This window comes from Malania oleifera, chromosome 7 (assembly GCF_029873635.1).
Source record: "Malania oleifera isolate guangnan ecotype guangnan chromosome 7, ASM2987363v1, whole genome shotgun sequence".
Classification (NCBI taxonomy): Eukaryota; Viridiplantae; Streptophyta; class Magnoliopsida; order Santalales; family Ximeniaceae; genus Malania; species Malania oleifera.
The window spans coordinates 11,545,224-11,572,397 of NC_080423.1; the positions used below are offsets into that span (position 1 = coordinate 11,545,224).

At 35.3% G+C, this 27,174-nt stretch overlaps 1 protein-coding gene across 1 annotated transcript in view; it reads left to right on the forward strand.

Annotated features, from left to right (window-relative positions):
- LOC131159327 (uncharacterized) overlaps nt 1-23,644 on the forward strand; it is a 40,907-nt gene extending 17,263 nt beyond the window's left edge. Inside the window, exon 4 of the mRNA XM_058114131.1 lies at nt 23,144-23,644. Coding sequence (XP_057970114.1) covers nt 23,144-23,395 — 252 coding nt within the window. The 3' untranslated portion in view covers nt 23,396-23,644. The remainder of the gene's footprint in view (nt 1-23,143) is intronic.
- The last annotated feature ends 3,530 nt before the right edge of the window (nt 23,645-27,174 follow it).

The following is a 27,174-nucleotide window of genomic DNA, read 5'->3' on the forward strand; positions in this document are numbered from 1 at the left end:
AAAATAACCTTTAACATAAAAAAAAGAAAGATTATTCATTATAGATGAAATAATGTATTAAGAGGAGAATAAGACATCCTCCTAAGGAAAATGAAAACCAAAAATGACTAGAACTATCAAAATGAACTATCCTTCTAAACTTGCCGAAGATCTGAAAAGACCACCCCTTTAAAGCAGCTTGCTGCAAGTGCGCTGAGAGAAGCCAAATACTAAAGCCAAATACTGCAAGTGCCATAGCAAAGTACCAGAATTCTTCTTCCCTCAGAAAATATGAGCATTCCTTTCCATCCAAGGTTCCCCTAAAACTGCAAAGATCCCACAAGTCCACAAAACCAAACTATATCCAATCTTCCAAATCCTGTAAAAGAGATCTGTGATAAATCCTCCACTGAAACTGGTCAAGTCCAATTCTCCCCAAAAACGCCAAACAAGTTATTCCAACCCCCCAAAAAAAGCAATACAAAAATAGATGCTATACATATTCTGAGCTATCAAAATGCAAGAAACAAACAATTAGAGATAATGTCTTTAAAGGCCCCCTACTCAGCCACACATTGTTGGTGTTAACTCTAATAAGAACAACAAAAAAATAAAAGCTTTTAGGGATCGTTTGGAACCACTTATGCAGAAGTGTTTTTTAGAAAAAAAAAAAAATGCTGACTTTAATAAGTGCTGATCATAAGTACTGAACTGGAAAGTGCTGAAAGTGATGTTTGGTTGTGTTTAAAATAAGTGGTATTTGGCTACTTACTTTTATTATAGGGTACTATATGATTAGTTTTAAACATATTTTGAAGTAAAAATATTAATATTTTTTAATTAACAATTTCATTAGTAATTATTTTAATTATTTCTAATTAAAATTTAAATATTTTTTTATTAAAACTAAAATAATATTATTTTTAATTAATAATAATCTTGATATTAATTTATAATACTGTTATTAATGTATATTTATAAGATATGATTATCACATTAATTTATGTTAATAATATTAATAACTAAATTAAAAATTGTGGTTTAGTTAATGTTAATTTAAATTTATAGATGGTTTTTTATTCATTCCAGAATTTAATTATATTTTATTAATAATTATTAGGTTATAATGCATAATAAAATAGTATATGATTAATTTTTAATTAACAATTTCATAAATAATTATGTTAGCTGTTATTTTTAATTAACATTTAAATATTTTTATTAAGTAAGAATAATATAATATTATTTTTTGATTAATAATAATCTTGTTCTTAATTTATATTTATAACATATGATTATAATATTAATTTATGTTAAAGAAAAAAAGGGGCAGTCCAGTGCACAAAACTCTCACATATCCTAGGTCTGGGGAAGGGGTAGATCAGATGGGTCTATTATATGCAACCTTACCTTGCATTTTTCTAAGAGATTGTTTCCACTTTCCACCCCTCGAACCCGTAACCTTCAAGTCACACAATGTCAACTTTACCGTTGCACCTGAGCCCCCCCCTTCACATTAATTTTTGTTAATATAATATTATTAATTAAATTAGTATATTTTATTTTTAATATTAATTTAAATTAATGTATGGTTCTTCTTCTTTAGTCTACAATTGAATTATGTTTCATTAATAAGTAATATATTATAATACATAATAAAATAATATATGATTATCTTCTAATGTATTATTTAAATTATAAAATAGCCTCTAAATTTATTATATTTACAAAATTGGCCCCCTATGAATAGTGCCACTTATAAGTGGCCAAAAAGCTATCTTGGATTGCTTCTCGAAATTCACTTAAAATGTTTTCAAAAAAGTGGTTTTAGAAAAGTACTTTTTTGTAATTAGTGTTTGTTGTAGTACAAGACAAATATCACTTTTTTGTCAAATAAGTGCTATAAGTACATTTTTTTTTTTTTTTTTAAAGTGCTCCCAAATGAGGGCTTATCTTATAGGGGAATTTAGCTTCCCAAGTAAAATGATGAAGGGCAAAGGACTTAAAGGTTATGGTCAAATGATCAAAGAGAGATTTAGAAGAATAGGGTTCCTCAAGAATTCAAGTCCTAAACACGATTATCTCTCACTAGAGAGATGACCAACCCAACAACACCCTCAACAATTTAAGTGATTCTTAGCAGATTGAAAGTTGCCATTAGGTGCATCACAGATTCACAGGTAATTCCATAAAAACCTTTTTACTAGAATATCATTAAAAAAACTGAAAGGCATATCGTTAAGTTCATAACGACCATCATGCATTCTAAAAGTAGTCCTGTGTATAGCTTCATTGCAAACCATGATCTTGTGGTATCCCAATCTAAGATTATGACAAACCCAACAACACCCACAACAATTTAAGTGATTCTTAGCAGATTGAAAGCTGCCATTAGGTGCATCACAGATTCACAGGTAATTCCATAAAAAACTGTTTGCCAGAATATCATAAAAAAAACTGAAAGGTATGAATTTAAGTTCATAATGATCTTCATGCATTGTAAAAGTAGTCCTGTGTATAGCTTCATCGCAAACCATGAAATTGTGGTATCCCAATCTAAGATTTGAAAAAAAAAAGTATCATCTAGTGCACGAAGCTCATCAATTTTACAGAGAGGGAAAGGGAAAACAAAACAAAACAAAAAAAACTTGGCAAAGTGCATTTCATCTATAAGCTCATCAATAACTTGAATGGGAAATTTTTCTTTCACTGTAAGTTTATTCAATTGTATGTAATCAACAAAGAAATGCCTGTTTCCATCCTTTTTCTTCACTAACAAGATAAGTGAAGCAAAACTGTTGCTACATTGAACAATCTTATATGCCATAATCTCTTGCATAAGCTTTTCAAGTTCATTCTTTTGAACATGTGGACATCAATAAGTTCTATATTGCTTATCAGATTGAGTCTGTAGCATCCTATGGTCTTGGGCTCTAGTAGGAGGTAAACCCTCAGGTTCCCCAAAATGTCCTAAAATTCTTGAAGTAGCTATTAGAAAGAAGTCATGCATTCTAAAATTAGCTGCTTCCCAACTTTGTAAAAGATGTATATTCATTGAAATTGGAAGGTGCAGATCCATCTGCTGTCATCCAACCCTTGCCAAGCATTATATCACATCCATCCAATTTCAATAGCGTCACCCCTGTAGTGGACACCTCACCTTGCATCAACCAAGTCAGCTAATGCTTGCACTTATCTCAGCAGCTACTGCATATTCCAGAAACTGTTGGCACTGCTGCAGTCAAGAAGCATTGAAACAGCCCTTTTTTAATCCAATCCATGACTTTAAGAGTATTATAAACCATGTTTTCAGCCAAGGCATGAACAGAAATGACCACATCTCCGTCTTTCTCCTCAACTTCTTCACTACCTTCCTTTTGTATTTCTTCTCCCACTTCATCTTTGTTACCAATGTCTTTTATCAATAGAAATCCAATTGGCTATATTTACAGTTACAATCAGGAAGAAACTTCTAACTGCAGCTGAAGCAAAGATTTTTTTTCTTTTTTAATAATGGAAAAATAAATATGTTAAGAAATGGAGAAGAGAAAATTACAACCTAGAAGAGGACAAGAGACCCTCAGAGCAGGGATAAAAGAATAAAGGAAAAAACAAGACTGAGAATCCCTAAATAAGAAAACCCCTCTTTACGCCCTTCTCATCATAATGCACTGAGCTCTGTAATCTTGTTAATTCACGCTCTCCTTTCTTTGCATTTCTTTTGGCACCATCTATGTCAACTTCCTTACCTTCGGGATTAGCCAGTCACAGTCCTATTTAATCCAGTAGTTTTTGAGCATTAACATCTTTCCTGCTAACCTCCTCCACTGGGATTGGTAAAATCTCATCCCAAGTCCCAATATTGATGACTGATCGCTAAAAATCTTCTCCCCGACCCCCTTCCTCACAAATAGACACATCCTCCAAATCAAGTGAAGGAGCCACATGAGAAATATCACCAAATGCATCAGAAGAGTCAGAAGAATAACCAGATTGTTTACGAAACTCATCCAGCTATCCTTGATTGCATGCTTACCTTTAGTATTTGTAATTCTCTCTCTCTCTCTCTCTCTCTCTCTCAAGTGAGGTGATGTAAGGAAGACAATCTTTGTCAAGAGGAAATCTTTTGATCTAGTGATCAACAGCGAGCATGTAGACCTTCTCAGAATAACAGAATATCAAAGAGAAAGGAGGATCGTCATCTTTCAGGAGGTAGAGAAAACAACGTTGCTCCCTGCTACCATGGATGATTTCTGGAGTTGCAGCAGGAGAGGATTTATCTCCATCATTGTGCATATGATGACTAAAGAAAAAACATTGATGCTTCAACTCAAGGAGAACAGTTTCAGCAGGTTCCTTGCCCTAATGGAGATCAATGCTAGAGGATGCACCTACATAGTCTTTCCAGAAGTGTTCGATTCGAAGGTTGGAGCAAAATCGCTTGCGCTGTGACTGAGTTGGGAAGAAGAGTGATCCCTAATCAAAAACCAAACTCCAAGACTTTGCCCAAGATGAAGGAGCCCTTAGTCAACTTGTTCCAGTTGAAAAACCAAGTCACCCCCTACCACAAAGTAATGGCATCATCGACCCCTTCAGAGGTCAGGTGTTCCAGTCCTCGTTGTTGTTGCATCATCAGCCTCATTCTCAAGAAGTTGCAGAAGCTGGGGCTGGATGGGGCGAGTGAAGCCATGCAATTCTTTGCATGTGTCATTTGCCAAAGAGTAAATTTTGGGTAGTCCTAAGCTGCCAATTGAGTATGCCATGTGGTGGTCTTGTTCCACCCAAATATTGACATGTGTACCTTGGGTCCACATATTAACTGATTTCCTCCAAATTCTTTTTACAGCTGGTCAAAAGATATGGAGCCCAAGGTACACGAGTCAATATTTGAGTGAACAAGACCCCCACATGGCATGCTGAGTTGGTAGTTCAGGACTATCCAAAATTTTCTCTTCAGGAAGAGCGCAAGTTCTCAAATGCGTGGGCAGATGAGCAGGCCTCTTTGGCCGAAGGTCTTTTCCAGTTTTAAGGAACTAGGAGTGTACCTTCATTTGGCCCCTCCAACTATAGTCCAAGTAGCCTTCCGTTTGGTCTCTCTCCATTTCGAGCCCTTCATCCTCTGGGCCCCATGAGCAGCCCAATTCTTTTGCCACTTTCTCTTCTTATGAAGGCCCGGCATTTGTCAAAGGAACTTCGATCTGCTTTGGAACTCCTAGTCCACAGGAGACTCATTTCTAGCAGGCTGATAAGCTGGTGTGCAATCTGATGAGGGGTCCTCAGAGTCCTTGGTGAGGAGTGCCTAGCGCTAATTCCAGCTTCCTTCCCATGCTTTGTTTACTTGAAAAGCTTGCAGGACAGCACCCCCTTGACTTGTTTTAAGCTGGACATTGACAGCATCAGCTGCAAAGATCAGGTGCCCGTCTGTGTTCTTCCCAAAATGAAGTTGTTTTGTAAGACAATTGGAGTATCATTTGAAGGTTTTGAAGACAGAGCCATGTGTTTATTTGAAGAAATAGAGAAGAAGAGGAGAGAGGAAGGTAAAATCACATGTACAAAATCATAGGGCAGCAGTAGTAAGAAGGATGCAAACAGGAAACTTAAGAGATTGGAATTTTATGCAAATTATGATAATATTGGAGGAGTTCAGATATGGTGGAGACTGGATGCAGGTGGGTTGCAGAGGTGAACTTGTGTTGGGGAAATTGATATCATGGAATGTAAGGGTAGGGAAGGTAAAATCACATGTAAATACCTCCAGGCAGCAGCCAAAAGGACGTGAACAAGGAACTTAAGAGATTGTAATTCTCTATAAACAATGATAAGTATTGGCCTTACAATGCTTAGAATCTTATTTTGATGATAACAAATGAGAGAAACTTAACATATTTGGTTAAGTGATGACATTTCAGGACTCAAGTATGGGAATACAAGGTCAAGTGCTCACAAGGACCATTGAAAGCTTATACTCCAAAGAAAGATGATCAAATGAAGCTTAAAGAATATTAAGGCATGAATTCAAAAATGATCTAATAAAACTTGAAGATCATGAGAGCATGAATGTTAAAGAAAACTTGCTAAAAGCTTAAAGTATATTGATGCTTGAAGACAAGATGGAGCCAAAGAAAGACAAGCATGAAGACTTAAGTGCTTAGAATGTTGAAGTCTTAAGAAGTCTTTATGTAAGTACTTCAAACAATTTCAATATGGATGCATGAAGCTCTTAGATTAATTTCTTGGACCTAGATACCTTTTAAAATACTTGGAAAATATTTTTATAAAGTCAAAAATTACTTCAAAAAGGTTAAAATTATTTTTGGAATGAAAAGCACCAAAAATAGGTTTTTCCAAATGTTGTTATTTTTTCTATATCCGCATTGATGTGCATTTTTCTCTATCGAACACCCCTTATTTTAAAAAGTGTTCAACATGAAAGTTGTGGGATTTTCTCTTGACTTTCTGTTGATACCAAGAACGTATAATTTGGAGTTATATAGAAAAAGTTATGACCAAAATACCGAAGGGGGGTCGAAGCTGTCAGGAAACCAAAGTTTTTGTCTGCCCAGAAGACTGAAGTTTAACTTCAGTCTATTGAAGAATTTCTTCAGAAGACTGAAGATTAAGTTCAGTCTACTGAAGAATTTTCTGGAGAAATCCTGACGAGGTAGTATAGCCTCAGAAGACTGAACTCTTTACTCTAGTTTTCTGACCTTGTTTCCAGACTGAATTTTTCAATGTTTTGAAGTGCTTCAGAAGACTGAACCCGACACTTCAGTCCACCGAACACTGTTAACAACCATATTTTTAAAAAATTTTTAAATTCAAATTTGTATTTCTTGTGCTCCAAACTTTCTATAAACTTGGGAAACACTCTAAGTCACTAACGAAATAGACTTGATTTCTCATCTATCAATAACCCCCCAAGGCTAAGGATTAAACACACAAAGAAAATACAGCAATCAAGCTTTCTTGCTCTCAAATCTCCCAATTCTCTCAAAGCTCTCTTGTGCAATCAATTTCAAAATTCCACTACTGAGATTTTGCTGATTTAAAGGCCACAGTTCTTGTGTTCTTAACTGAGTTTTACAACTAAGAAAAAACCCCAATAATATCTTCTCGAGCTTCATCTTTCCATATTGTGATTTTGATTGAAGTATATAGATTTAAATTGTACTAACCAGCTCTATGTGAGAGCATCTCTTGTACACAAAGAATTTGTTCTTGTCTTGTAGTTTCTTTGACGATTCCAGGTTGTTGGATCGTTGCACCAAGCTTGAGGTATCGCTTGGAGAGGTGTTGCTCTAGCCTATTGAAGGAGTGACTAAGCATGGGGTATCGCTTGTAACGGTTTGCTCCACCCAGAAAGGAGTGTTCTAGTGGAATCCTTAGGTGGTATTGGCCTAAGGCGAGGATGTAGGCTGGGGATAAGCCGAATCTCGTAAAAATCTCGGTATCTCTCTTTCCTTTCTCTTTATTTTCAGCACATATATATACTGTGTGCGTATGCAAAGTGCAGGTCGCTGAGATTAAAAATTGAGATTGAAGAAGATTCTTAATATAAGAAAGTATGTTTTGATTAAACTTTTGCGGAAACCTAAAGAGGGAGTACATTGTTTAATCGTTTGCAGAAATCTTAGTTAAGAGAGTGCAAACAATTTTCATTCAATACAGGGCTTGAAACAATCATATACACAGGGCTACAAACAAAGCTGAAAATCGCCAAAGAACTGCATACTATATCTTGGTTTGGTATTTTATTGATTGATTACTTTGGTTATTTGATTGTTTGAGTTTTGGTTTACTTGTGTTGAGTTGAAGTGTTGGTTTGTGGATTGAATAAATAACTAAGCTTTTGCTGTGTGTTTGATAAATCAATAAGAGATTAAGAATTCATAAAAAGAATTGAAAGAAAATTTTAGTAACCCAATTCACCCCCCTCTTGGGACAACTCCTTAACTTTCAATAAGATTGGAGGGAATTCTGATCTGGTGAAGGCTGGAAGCAGCTGGGTAGTTGAGGTGAACCTATGTTGAGGAAATTAATGTCGTGAAATGTAAAGGACCTTGAGGACAAAGCTAAAAGGATAGTAATTAGGGTTTTCTAAGATTGGAAAAGAGATGTGTTTTGTTATAAGGAAACTAAAACTGATTCCTTAAATAACTGTAATGTTTAGCACTTTACGGGGAATCAAAAACTTCAAGTGGATTGCTATAGGAGTTGCTGGTAATGCGGGAGGAATTCTCATAATTTCGAATGATGACATGGTGGACTGATGGATTGTTGTCTCAATGCTTTCTCAACTTTCTAGTTCAAGAACTTGGAAGACCACTTCATTTCGATCTTCACTGGGGTTTATGGTTCAGGTGAAAGCTCTTCTAGGAATCTTTTGTGGAATGAGCTCCTGGAGGTTCGAGGCAAATCGGATGTCCTTTGGGACATCAGGTGAGACTTTAACATGGTTTTTTATCCACATGAAAGGAGTGGGACTGTGTCCCTTGCAGACTACTAGCATGCAGGACTTGCATGACTTCATTAATGGTCGTGCCCTCACTGGGAGCCAACTCCTTTCCTTTTTGAGAATATGTGGCTCAAGCATGACAGGTTTGGTGAAAAGGTCAAGCATTGGCGGCTTGATCTACATTTTGAGGTTCAAAATTGAAGGAGCTGTAGGAAAAAGTGAAATGGTGGAACATGAATGTTTTTGGCAGCATATACTTGAAAAAGAATGTGATCCTTGACGTTATTAAGGAGCTGGATGATGAAAAGCTTAGATTGGGCATTGATGCCGAGAGCATGTCTACACTCGGAAAAGAACTTGTTGCAGTCATCAAAATGGAAGAAATTGCTTTGAGACAAAAGTTCAGTGCTCACTGAAGGTCTAACATGCTGACAAGAATTCAAGTGGAGGGGGAGACTAGTTGATGAAAGGGATATGAAGAGGGTCATTTTCAATTTCTACAAATACCTCTATCCTAAGCTGGAGAAACAGTTGATGGCATTATTGAAATTGACAATGTATTCCCAAAGTGGGGGTGATAGGGTATTTAAATATTATTTAGTGGAATTTCAATTTATTTTAACCCTTTTAAATTTATGCCAACCACAACCTCATTCAATATCAATCACAATATGCCATGGTTTTAAATTGCAGTTGTGGGTAGCGTAATGTAATGGTAACGGGTGTAACGAGAAGCGAGAGTAGCGGATGTTAAATAATAGGAAGCGGGTGTAATGGCCGTGAATTTTTTTGAAGCACGCACAACCTTGTGCATATTAGCGTACTTGCATGTTTTAAGCTTTTAGCCCTTCTTAGAAAGAGTTTACATTTGTTTTAAACCACCATTGATAGAAAAATTATGTGTGCATGTGCGTGTGTATTTATACTTCTCATTGTTCTTATCTGTGATAAATTCTTATGTGTGTTAATTTAATTAATTGAACAAAATACATTATATACTCCATTAATCTATTAGACACATAAGACATACAAATAATACAAATATAAAATAGCTAGAAAAGAAAGATGGTTGAAGTTGAAAAATATAGAACATAAATATCACATTATTAATATTATCAAAATAAAATAGTTTCCTAACAAGTATTTTCAAATTGTTAATTAATGCATCTATTGTGAGTATTTGAAGAAATAGTAAATTTTGTATCATTGCCATCCTCATTATAATCTTTTCCCCCTCTCGCCACATGGTATATTGAGAATAATTTATGAAAAAAGGTAAAAAGTGAGAAGAGAAGGTAAAAAATAATATAATTTTTTTGGTGTAACAAACCTGTAGCGCTTACGTAACGGTCGCAGTCCGTAATGGCTGCTACGGCCGTGATTTTTATTCTCACAGATTTCGCGGTGTGTAACGGTATCGGTAATCCAAAAAACTGTTGCGTAACGGTTGCGGCCTTTATTTAAAACCATGCAATATGCTAATCAGCGAACGTACTATACCAATCAACAATCCTAGGCATATATGAATGCTGAAAATACAATCCAAAAATTAAACTTAAGATATTTCAATATTCAGTTTTGAAATCCAGCAACAATCAATGACTTTCTCGAAGAACAAATTCAGTAATATAAGTTAGGTTATTTTGATGCTTATGCTTCAATTAAACAATTAATTATAATAACTTTACCTCAGCTGATCACACCTGAATTTAGATGTCAAATCTTGTCTGATTTTTCATCCAACAATATAAACCAACATTCAATATAACAAACTTCCCAAAGAAATTAAAACATACACGCAGATTACAAGGTGCTAAAATTAAAGAGAAAGGGAAGAAGAGCGAACACAAGTTTTTTTGCAAGGTTCGGCATGCAGCCTACATCCAGGATTTCCATTACCACTTCGTTGAACAGGTGAAGTAACCCTCTCTCCATTTGTAGGTGGAGACCGCTCTCTAACAAGAACACCCTCTCGCTAGGCAACAATTCAACAACCTTGAACCGTCAAAGTTTGCACAACAGCAATACAAAAAATTGTACAAGATAATCACTCTCAATTAGAGCTGAATTTGTACAAAATAAAACACAATATACTTCAGATAATCAATCTCAGATTGAAGCTCACAAGAAATTTAAAGTATTCTAGTTGTAGAATGAAGATTTAAGAAGATCAAATCAGAATAATAGCTAGGGATTTCAGCAAAAGCTCACAGCAGACCTTCAGAGAGTATAGTAAGAGTATAACACGAATTTGAATTGTTTGTGTGAGTTGTTGCCCTAATTTGCGAAAAAAAAAGCTTTGAATAGAGTAGGAAACTTTCTTACTGTTTTCCCCAAGTTTGGAAACACAAATGTTCGAATTTGGAAATAAAATCCACGTTGGTAGAAGTTTAAAACATAAACTTCAGTCGCCTGATCCATGAGGTTAGTCGCCTAACTTATTCAAAAAAGGGCTCCAGAACAGTCAGTAGTAGGTTAGTCGCCTGATCCCGAGGGTTTAGTCGCCTGATCCTATTCTGTTCTTTCATTAACATGGTAGTAGCATATCAGTTGTCTGATAGATAACCATCAGTCGCCTGACCACTAAACCACTTAGTGTTTTTCACATTTTGATTCCAAAACTTGTTTTTGTTAACTTTGAAAACATATTTAGACCTTACAAATATATTTTCAATGTTCTATATCAGGTCTCTAAGTCCAGAATGAATCCTAAGAGTTTCAAATGCAATATGAAAAATAGAAGTACTTACATGAGACTCTAAAAATATAAAACAAATGAATTCCTAAGTCTTCATGTAATAACTTCAATAAATTGTCCAAGCTTTGATCATTTCTTCAATATGCTTCATGCTCCTCATGACTTGTAGCTTTAAGTCTAAGCTTCAACAAATCTCTTTAGGTAGAATCACTTCACTTGGTACGATACTTGATTCCTGAAACTCAACTTGAAAGCATACTTTAGGAACCTTAATTTGTTATCATAAAAACGATATGAAGCCTTGTTAGGCTAACAATCTCCCCCTTTTTGATGACGACAAATAAGGAGCAAAATGAGAAAGCCTTAATAAGGCCCCCCCTTTACATTAAGATTGCCCTTAACAAGTCATTACATGAATAATAACAATTTCAAAGCCGTATATCAAAATTTTAAAATACTATATAACAAGCTGACATGCATTACTCCCCCTGAATGTAATATCTCCTTAGACAATATTCAATATTCAATACATTCATAAGATAAACACATTCAGCATGCATAACATAGTCAATATAACTGCTCATCAACATGTATAGTATTTACCATAAATATGCATTCAACATGAATATAACATGAAAAACTCATATCAACACTCCTGCATTTTTTTACTGCTTTTCTATCACATATCACTTCTCTAACATGACCCTCTATCATTTTGCCACACTTCTCCTCCTTTTGACATCAACAAAAAGGATTAAGATAGAAAAGTAACATGCAAATCATCATAGGACCAAAAATCAGCATTCAGTTCACAAATACATGGTCCAAAATTCAGCATGCAATTCTCAAGAAAGATCTAGCAAGATGTCCAACAGGATATCCAATGACCAACATGCAAAGAGTATTCAATAAAAACCATAGTAAGCATGTATTACTAAATATCCAAAAGAAATAAGAGAATTGTCAAGAGTTGTAGCAAAAAAAATATTACAAGTCAATTGTTTTCAGTGAAATAAAAACTAGGCTTCATCACAACCATCAGTGTCAGTACCCTCCTCCTCCTTCTCCTCCTCCTCATCATCATCATCATCATCACCTTCCGAACTCATCTCTATGGGTGCATTCCTCACGAACTAGAAGAATCGCCCATATAGCTTTCAATACGCTCGAGCCTCTGATCAAAGGAAGTCATGCTGGACTGAAGTGCATCATACTTAGTATTCATGTCTACACGAAATGCACTCAACTAAGAGTCCATATGCTGACTATAGTCAATAAACCATGAAGGAGCATCAGGTGCTGGTGGTGCATCCTGTTGTGGATCTTGAGCTTGTTGCTGTTCTTGAAGTCCGACATCCTCTCTATGAGCTCTACCATGCTTAGGAATCCATCCTAGTCCCGATACTTTTCAAATCCCATCAGTTTAACGGTAGTGGATGAAAAGTAGTCATAATGTGTGCGTTTGATAAACAATGTGGATGGGGTAGTAACTTCTAGATGTTCAAAGACTAAGGTTAAAATTCCTCCATAAGGAAGAATTGCTTTTCATCCTCCTCCTTTAGAAATCATCCATTTCTGAATCAGACTTGGAAGATCAAGGCGCTTTCCTTTATACAAACACCACATTATAAACAATCCAAATAGTATCTGGTCACGTGACCCTACCCTAGGTAGAATATTGTAAGTAATGAGGCTATGTATTATTCTAACTTCCAGGTTAAGCTACCGGTACAATGGAGGGTGACCAAAATAAACAGGTGCTTTGATCATTATCATTAGTAAGAATTCTTCAGGGTTAAAGTCTTGAGCCATAATCCAAGATTGTCCAAGTTGTGGACATTCAAACTCGCCTTCTTGGATCCTAAATTGAATGGCTAGTGTTTTTGGAGTAAGAGCAAAAGCCTTATCTATGACCGTTGTGGAATACAAATTTTCACCTTTGACCATATTTTCTTAAAATAGTTTGACTAAGTTAGGATATACACCCCTAGACTGGTACGTAATGAATCTTTCCCAATTTAAAGCATTAAACATTTGCAGAATATTGGGAAAATCCTCTCTTATAAAAGAAACATCCAAAACCTTGCTGAGTATGGGTTCGGTGGGTCTGATGTGCTCGTGGTACATTCTCCTTGCTTGGGGAGTGACCAACCACCTCTCAATATCTTCGGTGTCATCTTTCCCATAAGTGGAGCTTTGATTAGCCCTTTGCTTGGTTTTTGGCATGGTTTTTGAAGAAAATGTTCGGTAGAATCGGCTAGAATGAGAGTAGGAAGAAAGATGTGGAGGTATTATGAAGATTAATCGGTGAAATCTTCGTGGGAGAGCACTTGGAAGTGAAAGAGGAGACTTTGGGAGAGGAGAGAACAAGGGTCAGTAGCCCGAGGGCTAAAAAAGTTAGGGCTTCTTACAGACATAAATATTTATATCTCCGCAATTTAGGCGCCTGACCTGATATTGTTAGTCACCTAACCTGTATGTATGTTAAAATCTCAAATGTCAGTAGTGATTTAGTCGACTGATCTCGAAGAGTCAGTCGCCCGATGTGCCTGAACTTGAGAGATATTTGTAACTTAGTATTTGTTCAATTGACTGATGGTAAAGAGTCAGTCACCTATCCTTCAGAATTTTTGACTTACCTATTCTTTTGACTCAACCACTTATTCTAATGAACTTCTCCTACTCAAATCACATCTTTACTGTGTAATAAACCTAATTCTCGTCGTATTGAGATGAACCGGTCTTCTGAAAGAGGTTTTGTGAAAATATATGCCCATTGTTCATTTGTGTTCACGAATTTAAGAATAATATCTTCCTTTTGCACATGATTTATAAGAAAATGATGTCTTATATCAATATGCTTGGTTCTAGAGTGAGATATAGGATTTTTTAGAAATATTTATGGCGCTGGTATTATCACATTTAATAGGCACAATTGAATATTCCAAATTAAAATTATTGAGTTGTTTCATATACAACGTTTGTGCACAACAATTACCTGCTGCAACATACTCAGCTTTAGCAGTGGATAACACCATGAAATTCTGTTTCTTGAAAAACCAAGATACCGGAGAACGTTCTAAGAAGGAGCAAGTACCACTTGTACTTTTCCAGTCTATTTTACATTTGGCATAATCCGCATCCGAATAACTGATCATCTCAAAAGCTCTATCTTTAGAATTCCATAAACCTAAGTCTATAGTATCTATCAAATACCTCAAGATTCTTTTAACCGCAATTTGGTGAGATTCTTTAGGTGCCGCTTGAAATCTAGCACACATGCAGACATTGAACATAATGTCAGGTCTACTGGCTATCAAATAAAGCAAGCTGCCTATCATGCATCGATAGTATTTAACATATACCGGTTTTCCTTACTCATCTTTGTCTAGACTAATAGAAGTGCTCATTGGAGTTCCCAATGACTTGCCACCTTCTATATCAAATTTCTTGAGCAAGTCCTTTATATACTTTGATTGATTGATAAATGTTCCATTTTTGGCTTGTTTGATTTGAAGACCAAGGAAATACATCAATTCGCCCATCATGCTCATTGCAAACTCATCTTGCATGCATGCAGCGAATTCCTTACATAATTCCTCATTTGTAGAATCAAAGATAATGTCATCAACATATATTTGTATGATGAACATATCATTGTTCTTAGACTTTATAAACAGGGTACTATCCATTTTTCCTCTAGTGAAGCCATTTTCTAACAAGAAGCCACTTAATAATTTGTACCAAGCTCTAGGAGCTTGATTTAATTTGTATAGGGTTTTTTTTAGTCTAAATACATGATTAGGAGAATGAAAGTCCTCAAAACCAGGGGGTTGTGCTATATATACTTCTTCATTAATGTATCCATTCAAAAATTTACTTTTCACATCCATTTGGTAGAGTTTGAAGTTCTTGTGAGATGCATAGGTTAGTAGCTTTCTAATTGCTTCCATTCTAACTACAGGAGCAAATGTCTCATCATAATTTATACCTTCTTCTTGATTGTAACCTTGAGCTACTAGTCTAGCCTTGTTACGGACTACAATCCCGTTCTATTCCTTCTTATTCCTAAAGACCCATTTGATGCCAATTACCGAATGATTAGCAGGTCTAGGACTTTATTTCTTTCAAATTGATTTAGTTCCTCTTGCATGACAACTATTCATGAATCATCATTGATTGCCTCATTTATGTTCTTGGGTTCCTTTTGAGATAGGAACACACAATGATTGCATAGATTCTTCAATGAAGATCTAGTGGACACCCCTCGTGACGCTTCACCTATAATTTGGTCCTTAGGGTGATTACTTCCATTCCTTAGGCAATTCAGATTGATTTAGAGAGTCATCATTCGATGGTATGTTGGTTTTATTACTCTCATATTTTATTTCTTGAATTACTAGGTCTTCTAAACTTTTCTAATTTCTATTTCATCAACATTAGTAGGTTTAGAAGAAAATGGATTAGCCTCATCAAATGCTACATGAATGGACTCTACAACTGAAAGGGTTCTTTCATTGTAGACTCTAAAGGCTTTGCTATTTACCCCATATCCTAGGAAGATTCCTTCATTTGATTTAGCATCAAATTTACCTTGGTCCCCTTTATCGTTTAAGACAAAGCACTTAATACATGGAAGTAAGATATGTTTGGTCTTTTGTCCTTCCATAATTCATATAAGGTTTTATCTAGGTTGGTCCTAATGGATACTCTGTTCATCACATAACAGGCGGTGTTCACCGCTTTAGCCCAAAAATATTTAGGCAAGTTATGCTCATTTAGCATAGTCTTAGCCATTTCCTGAAGTGACTTATTCTTCCTTTCAAGAACTCCGTTTTGTTGAGGTGTACATGGTGCTGAAAAGTTGTCAGAAATTCCATGTCTGTCACAAAAATTTTCAACATCTCTATTTTTAAATTCTTCACCTCTATCACTCCTAATGTGTAGAACACTATATCCTTTTTTAGTTTGAAGCTTCTTACAAAGGTTGGTCAGCATTTTACACACTTCATCCTTGAAGGATAAGAATAATACCCAAGTAAACCTAGAGTAGTCATTAACAATGACAAAAGCGTATTGCTTTCCTCCTAGGCTTTGTGTTTTAGTAGGTCCAACTAGGTGAATTAGTTCTAGTGGCCTACCAGTGGAAATATGTTTCTTCTTCTTAAAGCTAGTCTTTGTTTGCTTTTCAAGTTGGTAAGCATCACACATATTGTCTTTTATGAACTCTGTACTAGGTAACCCCTTGACTAAGTTCTTTTGAGCTAATTTGGACAACAGGTCCATGTTGACGTGTCCTAATCTTCTATGCCATAGCCAACTAACTTCATTTAAGGCTGTGAAGCATTTAACTTCTTGAGATACCAGGTTTTCAAAATTTATGCAATATACATTTTCAACCCGGTTTGCAATAAACAAGATTTCATGCTTTTCAGTGTGTTCAACTATGCATTTTTCCTTTTTAAATGTTATGTCAAAACCTTTATTACTTAGTTGATTAATGCTAAGTAGATTATGTTTTAACCCTTCTACCAATAAAACATTATCAATTACCAAGGAGGGTTCCTTACTGACTTTGTCGATGCTGATAATTCTACTTTTAGCATTATCTCCGAAAGTGACATGTTCACCATACTTTTGTGTCAACGAGGTGAACTTGGACTTATCTCCGGTCATATGCCTTGAGCACCTACTCTCCAAGTACCATTTGTCTTTTGATGGTGTGGACCTAAAAACATACCTACAAAAAGGGATTTAAGATGTTACTTTTGGTACCCAAATCTTCTCAGGACCTTTTGAGTTTGTTTTAGTTTCATTTTTGACTCTCCATACCATTTTGGTTTTAACATTTTTTCTCTTGAATGGACATTCAAATTATGTGTGTCCCTTCTGCTTACATAGGAAACACGTGGTGTGTTCATATGCATTAGTTGAAGATGTACTTGCATGACTTTTTGAAGATTTTACAAAGTATCCCTTGTAGAGGTTCTTTTTCTTCTTGTTTTCAACTCCATTGAATCCTATGCCTTCCTTATCCAAAGACATTCTTGGTGATCCAACTAGTTTATCAAAGTTCTCATTTCCTCTAGTAAAATTGTAAATAATTTTAGATTGATCCTCAATTTTACTTTCAAGACTATGTATTTCTGAGTCTTTATACGTTTATAGTTTGCTTGTAGCTTTACTAGTTCTTTAGCCATTTGGTTTATTTTACTTTCAAGTTCATCAATAACTAAGTCCTTTTCTTTTTAAGCTGATTTAGATGACTCTAGTTGGTTCATTAGCATTTCATTTTGTCCTTTTAATGTAATGTTTCTCTTGGACACTTTTATGAACCTCTTATGTAGTGAGAACAATTCAGCTTGTATTTCATTATAAGAAGACATGCTCTCACATGAGTCATTACATGATTCATCACTAGATTTTACAAGTGAGTTTGAATAAGAGTTTACCTCGTCATCTCTTGCCATGAAGCACAGGTTGGCTATTTCTTGATCACTTGAATCGCTTTCTGAGCGACTAGGGCTGCAGTCATCCCAAGTTGTTGCTTTCATTGCTTTCTCATCTTTCTTAAGCTATGGACAATCAGGCTTTATATGTCTTACCTTGTTACAGTTATAGCGATTCGGGGGTTTAGCTTTTGTTTCTTTCTTGCTTGATTCACCTTTATCTAATTTGGAGTCCCAAAATTTTCTCGTAAATTTATTCCTATTTCTAAGGAATTTTGCAAACTTCTTCGTTATGAAGGCTATATCATTAACATCCATTACTTCTTCATTTTCATCACTAGAGCTTTCATTTGAGGCTTTAAACGCTATGGATTTCTTATATTTGCTCACTTTGGTTGTCCTTTCATTTATGGCCATCTAATATGTGAGAAGCAACCCTATGAGTTTATCTAGGGAAGTATTCTTCAAGTTTCTGCCTTCCGTAATGGTAGTGGCCTTAGGTTCCCAAATAGGAGGAAGTCCTCTTAAGGATTTTTCTGTTCATCTCATATGTAGTGTAGTTCTTTCCTAGTGCATTAAGAGAGTTAATTATATGAGTGAATCTACATACTAGTAATGGACTCTTTAGGGTTCATTCTAAAAGCCTCTTACTCGTTGGTGAGCATGTCAATTCTACTGTCCCTAACATCTACAGTTCCCTCATAGGCGACTTCTAACTTGTCCCAAATTTCCTTTAGCAAATTTGCATCCCATGATCCTATTAAACTTATTAGCATCTAGTGCACAATATAATGCATTCATTGCACTAGAGTTAATTTTCAGCTGTTTCATATCGGTTTCATTTAGTTCAATTTCATCATTGGGAACTACTTTATTATCTACAGTCTTAGAGGGCACATAATCGCCTTGGGTAACTACTTTCCAGACTTTCCAATCCATAGTTTACAAAGATATCCTCATGCATTGTTTCCAGAAGGTGTAGTTAACACCGTAGAAAATAGGAGGTCTAGAAGAGGATTGACCTTCACCAAAAGGGGATACATCTATGTTTTCCATAAAGATCTTTGTGTAGCTACTTGTTAGGATTTACTACAACCTAGGGCTCTGATACCAATTGAAATTAACGGTGTATTACCAAGAAGGGGGGGGGGGGGGAGTGAATTGGGTATTTAAAAGTTATTTAGCGGAATTTCAATTTATTTTAACCCTTTTAAATTTATGCCAACCACAACCTCACTTCAATATCAATCACAATATGCTAATCAGCGAACGTACTATACCAATCAACAATCCTAGGTATATATGAATGTTGAAAATACAATCCAAAATTAAACTTCATATATTTTAATATTCAGTTTTGAAATCCAGCAACAATCAATGACTTTCTCAAAGCACAAATTCAGTAATACAAGTTAGGTTATTTTGATGCTTATGCTTCAATTAAACAATTAATTACAATAACATTACCTCAGCTGATCACACCTGAATTTAGATATCAAATCTTGTCTGATTTTTCATCCAACAATATAAATCAAACATTCAATATAATAACTTGATTCAACCACAATCAAGTCTCAATTTTCAGCATACTTCCAAAGAAATTAAAACATACACGCAGATTACAAGGTGCTAAAATTAAAGAGAAAGGGAAGAAGAGTGAACACAAGATTTTTTACAAGGTTCGGCTTGTAGCCTATGTCCTTGCCTCAAACAACTTGCTGTGAGGATTTCCTTTACCACTTTGTTGAATAGGTGAAGTAACTCTCTCTCTGTTTGTAGGTGGAGACCCCTCTCTAACGAGAACATCCTCTTGTTAGGCAACGATTCAACAACCCTGAACCATCAAAGTTTGCACAACAGCAATACAAAAATTTGTACAAGATAATCACTCTCAGATAGAGCAGAATTTGTACAAAATAAAGCACAATATACTTCAGATAATCAATATCAGATTGAAGCTCACAAGAAATCTAAAGTATTCTGATTGTAGAATGAAGATTTAAGAAGATCAAATCTGAATAATAGCTAGGTATTTCAGCAAAAGCTCACAGCAGATTTTCAGAGAGTATAGTAAGAGTATAACACGACTTTGAAGTGTTTGTGTGAGTTTTGTTGCCCTAATTTGTGAAAAAATAAGCTTTATAGAGTAGGAAACTTTCTTACCGTTTTCCCCAAGTTTGGAAACTCAACATTCGAATTTGGAAATAAAATTTGCGCTGTTAGAAGTTTAAAACATAAACTTCAGTTGCCTGATCCATGAGGTTAGTCGCTTGAACTTATTCAAAATAGCGCACCAGAACAGTCAGTAGTAGGTCCGTCACCTGATCCGGAGGGTTGAGTCGCTTGATCCTACTATGTTCTTTCATTAACACTAGTAGTAGCATATCAGTCATCTGATAGATAACCATCAGTCGCCTGACCACTAAACCACTTAGTGTTTTTCACATTTTGATTCCAAAATTTTTTTTTTTGTTAACTTTGAAAAACATATTTTAGACCTTACAAAAATATTTTCCATGTTCTATATCAGGTTTTGAAGTTCATAATGAATTCTAAGAGCTTCAAATGCAATATTGAAAATAGATGTACTTACATGAGACTCTAAAAATATAAAACAAATGAATTCCTAAGTCTTCATGTCATAGCTTCAATAAATTGTCCAAGCTTTGATCATTTCTTCAATATGCTTCATGTTCCTCATGACTTGTAGCTTTAAGTCTAAGCTTCAACAAATCTCTTTAGGTAGAATCACTTCACTTGGTAAGATACTTGATTCTTGAAACTTAACATGAAAACATACTTTAGTAACCTTAATTTGTTATCATCAAAACGAATTTAAACCTTGTTAGGCCAGCAATTATTTTCAGCAAAACCTTTGCCTTTCCACATTGCAGTGACTCGAAAGGTCATTTGAGGAAGAGGAAAATTTTCAAGCTCTCAAGGGCTGCAATGGAGATAAAGATCCTGGGCTTGATGGTTTCACTTTGGCTTTTTCCTAAAGGAATTTAGGTCTTCTCAAACAGGACGTAATCTGTGTTTCCAACAATTTATACATTGTCTACTTGGTTCCAAGAAAATGGTGGCTTGCAACATTAAAAATTTCTGCTCAGTCAGCCTACTTGGCAGCATGTATAAGCTTTATAATTGCAATTTCGGAAGTTATCAGGTAGCACCAGCATGCCTTTGTGGAGGCAGATAGATCTAGGATGCAGCCTTGACTGCAAATGAAGTTGTGGATGCCTATATTAAGGAAAGGATAAAAGGAGTGTTGATGGGGAGGGGGAGTTTTGCCTAGTGAATTGGAATTTTATGCAATTTATTCTCAAAAGAATGGGTTTTGGGAACTCTGGGCTGTATTTATCGATGTATTTCTACCCCCTCATTTTCAGCGCTCATTATGGCTGCCCTATGGACCTTTTACATTCATCTCGATGATTGAGGCATGGGGATCCCCTTTCCCCATTATTGTTTATCATGGTTATGGAAATGATTGAGGCTTATGATAAATAAAGCCAGCTGAATGAGGCCTACCTAAGGGACTTAGTATTAGAAAGAATAAATCTGGTGTTTCCCATCTTTTTGTAGATGAGACAATCATTTTCTGTGAGGATGAAACTGAGCAAATCCTTAATGAGGTTACATTGGTCCATACTGTTTCTGTCAATTGTCTGTACAGTTTTATGAGTTTTCATATTTGTGGTTGTTTGTTGCTATTGGTGGCTTGTTTGTGGAATTGTGATGGTTGTTTGAGTGTGTGGATATCTTGATCTTTTTGTAGATGTTTGATGACTGTTTGTCTGACCGTGCAATGGCAGTCAACTATAGTGATCTAGTCCTTGAATAGCTGGTATTATTTTGTTGTTATTTGTTTTGTGTGGTGAAGATTGAATGATGGGATTTAAACCTATAATTTCTCTTTTATCGACTCCATGAGTTATACTGTAAACAGGATGGTAGTAATTATGTGCAGTTGTCTAAGGCAGTTAAAGTTTAGTTGATTGGTTGAGGTGATCAATGTCATTTTATTGATGGTGCTTCTAAGGGTGATTACAATAATTTTGCCAAGTATGGGTACATGAAGATGCGTAAATCTTTAGGTTGTTGTGGAACACTGGAACTCAATGGAACTTTTGTTGGCATGTGTGCAGGTTTTGCCGTGTAAGTAGGTTTGGGAATATGTTAGGTTGTTGTACTTCGAGTAATTTGATTCACATGTATGACTTCTCTTGAATATTTTTAATTACAGCTAGATGAGATGACTGCCGAGTATTTTGCTTCACTTAAAGGTATAAAGAGTTTGAACAGAGTGAGCCTATTTCTGATGATGTAAAGGAAATGTAAGAAACAGTGAGAGCTGCTAGTATTTCTCAAGTTCTTGGCTGGTTTCAAGCTTCACTTTGATCCTGCTAAAGCTCAAAGATTAAGGGGTATTCTTTTCCAGAAACAGTCTTGTTTTCCATGCTTCCTCACATGACAGTTCTTATGGTGATAGAGTTGCAGTTGATAGAACAGCCTTAGTTTCTCACACTTCCTGGGGTGTGTTTTGGCAGGCCTAGTAATGTTGTGATGCAGTTTGGTCTTTAGTGATGTGCAGTAAATCATTTTAAATTTTATCACTATAGCTGTACAAATACTCTTCATTGATATATGTTCTTGACGTTTGTTGGGGGTGAAGACTATATATACTCCATGCATCTGAACACAAAACTTGTGCTTGATTAGGGTGAACTCGATATAGAAGATTGTTGGCTAGATATTTCTTATATAGCAAGTGTTAGTAGTAAATTTCTTGATGCTCCATCAGCTGGTCACTAGGATGTAGTTTGAATTTTGAGGCATCTCAAGAGTCCACCAAATCATGGTTTGCTCTATCGAAATCATGGTCATATTCAAGTTAATGGTTATATTGGTTTGAGTTTAGTGTTTAGGGTTTGCATATTGGGCTGGATTTCCATATGATTGAAATCCTAGGTGTTGCATGTCGGTTGGTGGCAACTTAATGTCGTGTGGAAGTAAGAAAAAAACTCTTGTTGCTAGAACAAATATTGAGTTTGAATGCATAGCTATGGGACATCATACTACATGTCAGCTGATTGGGTTGAGGCACATGCTATGAAATTTTTTTTTTAAGCTATCACATCCTATGAATCTTATGTGTGACAATCCAGTAGCTACCTATGTTGCATCTAATCCGGTATTCATGAGCGAATCAAATATTTCCATTTTATTTCAGAGAAGCTCCTAAGAAAGGTGATTCATAGTGTCAGTGAGATCGGATTATCAATTAGCAAATTCGCAGCAAAAAATTGGCATTTTTATAATGTATGTTCTTGTTAAACTGCAATTTACGTTGGCTGATGACCAGTAATATTCCTGCTCTATATTTTTGTTGACTGGTGAAATGATTCTGCCTTCATTTCAGAATATGATTGCATTCTCTATCATTCCTTTAGATGCTAAAATTGCTACCATTGAATTCTGTGTGCATTATATTGAAGCTCAAATTTCGATTTATCAAATATTAACTTGGAAAATACTGATGAAGTTGATGACTGGATGCAGGCAATGGCCCAGGTGGGGGGCTTGGTAATGCTGCAACCAGAAGTGGGAGGATCTCGTGAGAACTTCTTCTTTGCAGGGGTTGACAAAGTGAGGTTCAGGAAGCCAGTGATTGCGGGAGACACTTTGGTTATGAGAATGACGCTGGTTAAGCTGCAGAAACGGTTTGGAATTGCAAAGATGGAAGGCAAGGCATATGTTGGTGGGGACATGGTTTGCGAGGGTGAGTTTTTGATGGCTACTGGGACCGAATGATGGGCTTGTCTTGGCTTGGGTATGTTATTTTTGCTTCCAAGTTTCTTCCCCTGAAATTTTAGTTCACGTTGTGTTTCTTTTTGCCCTCACCATCCTTTCCTGTAATAAACCTCTTGCCTCCTAAAATTTTGACAAATTGTGTGCCACACATTTGTGTGGAACTTGTTGCATTAAAGTCTAATCTCGCTGAAATGGGATGACATGGGCTGTCTGATCTGAAATCTGAACGATGGTTTTTCATCTGTTAAAGGCTGATCTGAAATCTGGAACGATGGTTTTTCATCTGTTAAAGGGAACGCACCCTCTGCCATGTTTTTTATTTTCCTTTCTCAGACTGCGAATACGAAACACTAGTTTTCATATTTAAAATGGTAAATTACAGTACAGATTCCAGAACAGGGATGTAAACTAGTAAGAAAATGAAAGTTCAAGGTTAAATTGTTATGCTTTAAACTATACAAAGTGATGTACAATTTAATTGGGACTTTGGAATGACACAATAATAAAAGATATAAAAATTCTTTTATATCTATAAAAATTCTTCCAACTTTCGAACGAGTCAGGTGTCCAATTCGAACATTAACTACCTTCTGAAGGGGATGCATCTTCAGCTTTTGCATAAATATTGCACCTCATGACTTAAAAATCTTATGTGGAAATGCGAATCTTTAGTCGTTTTCGGAGCATCCTTTGCGCCAATCAAATTGTTGCATTGAGATCGCGTCGAGATGACCACAACAACCAATTTGAGTATATGGAGAGAAGCTGCTGGAGCTCCTGGTATTGAAAGCTGCAACGGGTGTGAATCCTTTCCTCTTCTGTCTCTTCTTTAGAGGGGGCTGCCAATGGTGCGTTTGCTGAGTGCAAATGCCTTTAACCTCCATAATGGTCCATCCAAGTGGAGAAAGTGACTGAAGAAAAATGTAACCTAAACTTTATGGAGCCATCATCAGTACTGTCTATCCTTCGTTTTACATTGTAGGTTACATCAATTATTACAACCGTGGATTGAGTGGTCTCTCTCCCTTTTCCTTTCTCTTTCCCACAGAGAGAGAGAGAGAGAGAGAGCGTGGAGAACAGGGAGATAAGAAGTGTAAAATGACCTTTGCATTATGTGGGGGACACGATGTGAGGCTGGTGTAAGTGGGGTGATGTCCCCGTTGTCTTCCTTCCTAGTCAAATACAGCTTCTTAACTAATCCCATGTCCTTCTGTTGACATGGAGTTCTACTTCCACCCGTGCCAATTACAGTCCACATCTTAGGGGCTGCGGAAGTTCCATCTTGACTCGAGTTTCGTGTGATTTCATTTGTTTGCTCTCAAGCTTTAAATTTGATTTGAACTCCGCATGCTTATTGTCTTCTAGTTCAAGTTGAGTTTGGCAAGCGTGTTTGAATTTTCTTCAATGGAAAGCTCGATATCTGGTAAGTTCAGGTTCGACCCAACTCTACTTATTTAGAGCTCCACGAATGTATAAATTGTCTTCTTCGCCCTAGTGATTTTCATACCGAAAAAATGGAATTTTCCATATCTCCAATTCAAGTAAAGCTAAATTGACTTTGAGCTCAGTTTGGCTTGGGCGAGTGAGCGTGTCAAAGAATATAGAAGAAGTATAGAAGAGTGCTCGGTGCCTGTGCCTGCTGTGTGGATTTGAAAGATGCACAAAATTATAACGTCTTTCTATTAAGGTTGATATAAATTTAAATTTCAGATCTGCCAAATAAAAAACTTAGATAGTGCTAATTACAGATAGAAAAAAAAATTTAAAAGTGTGAAAGGTGGCAGTAAAATCACAGACGTCATTGCAATTTTTTGAAAAAGCAAATCCAGAAGGTGGAGGCGGGTGAAGCACATTTTTTAAACGAATGAAAAGATGAAAAGAAGGAAAAGTAAAAAAGTGAACTAGCGGAAATTTGATTGCTGAGATGACTTTGATCACCAAAAAAGAAGTAGATGCTTCTAGCAAGTTGCAAGCCCTAGAGGACCCTCATATCATATCATATCACCAAAGGCAATATTAGACGGGGTATATTTTTATTAGTTATTTATTTAATTTATGGTTTTCGGGTCCTTCTCGGGTATCGATTAACCTATGAATGGAGCGATATTTTATTTTAGGTAAATTAATATATGTTTTGAACCCGTAACATAACACGCGACTTAGGCTGGATTGGCAAAAGTTGGACCATTATTAGGTAAATTAATATATGATTTGAACCTATAACGTAACCCGTACGACTTAAGCTGGATTGGTAAAATTTTAATTGTAGCAAATGTTCTAAATTAATTTTAATTTTAATTTACTAAATTAGAATTTTAATTTTCAATTTTTAGGTGCAAATGTTAGTTATAAAATAACTTGATTTTTTTTCATATTTTTTTTTTATTTCATTGTATTTTCATGAACCAAACATAACATCTAAATAAACTATGATCTTTACTTTATATTATGAAATCGTTTCATATGTTTTGAGATCTATGTTAAATCTATGCTACGTGAAAATAAGGACCGGATCTTGAGTCCAATGATTAAAAAAAACAAAATAAAATAAAGCAAAGGCGAAGCAAGTTCTCAGCTTGTCCTTTTCTCCCTCAAATGCTATGATGGGAAATTTTTTAAGTAGTCCTAGACCGTTAACTCGTCTTTCTTTGGTGATCTCTACTCAATACAAAGTTTACTTTATCGAACCACATTCATAGGCCTCTAGAAATTTTAACAATTAGATTTAATTTCTACCCTAAATTCTTGGTTTCTTCACAAACACACACAAGAAAAAAAAAAAGGGTAAATTTTTGTATCAGACTAAAGTTTTTAACATACTTAGTTAACAAACTAAACCGAGTAGAATTTCTAAAGTTGTCTGAAATTTTTTTATGAGTTTCATATATAAAGGAAGATTTTACTTGTGAACACGTAGTACATAGTCCTCCTTCAAATCTTGATCCAAATACGACAACCCAACAAAATTATAATATAGATACAATCGTCACATTAGATAAAAAAGATAGATTCTTTGTTACAAGGACAACAACATAATACATTATTAGAGTAAATGAGATAACGACATCTTCCAGAGTTTTTTTTTTTTTTAAAAAAAAGCAACAAAATTAAATCTTAACTATAGAAGGAGATGAGATATTCAAACTCTTACAAGTACAATTATCCTTCCCGAAATTGAAGGACGTTTTTTGTTAGTATAAAATATAATAAATATCTCTTGATGAGCTGCGTTTGAAAAGAAGAAAATGGAGAAATTATGAACACAATTGTAGATAAATACAAAAATATTGAACTTATGGAAGAGAATAATGTTATAATAGAAGACGAGAAATAATGTTAAAGAGGAAAGAGATGTAGAAACATAAAGGGAAAAAGATGGCCAAATAAAGAAGAGAAAGGTATTAAAAAAGTATAGGAAGAATTTAAGTGTAGTTTTGTAAATATTAACCTAATTATAGACGAGTGCAGTTATGTGTTTACTGTAAGCTTGATATCTAAATTTCGATAAATTGCTTTTTTGCAACCTATTAGTTAGACATGGTTTTTACTTTATTTTTAGATTATGCTAACAATCAACATGAATGATTTGAACAATGGAGGAGACGCACATGTCATGTGTTAAATTTATAAAGTAGCAATTGGAGCATAAATAATTTTTTTAATTATCTAGAAATATCTTCTCTAGAACTATATCTAAACGGTAACACAGTCTCAAAGAAAAATTGGACCTTGACTTGATTGAAAAAAAAATGGAAAAGAAAAGCAATATAATTTTTTTT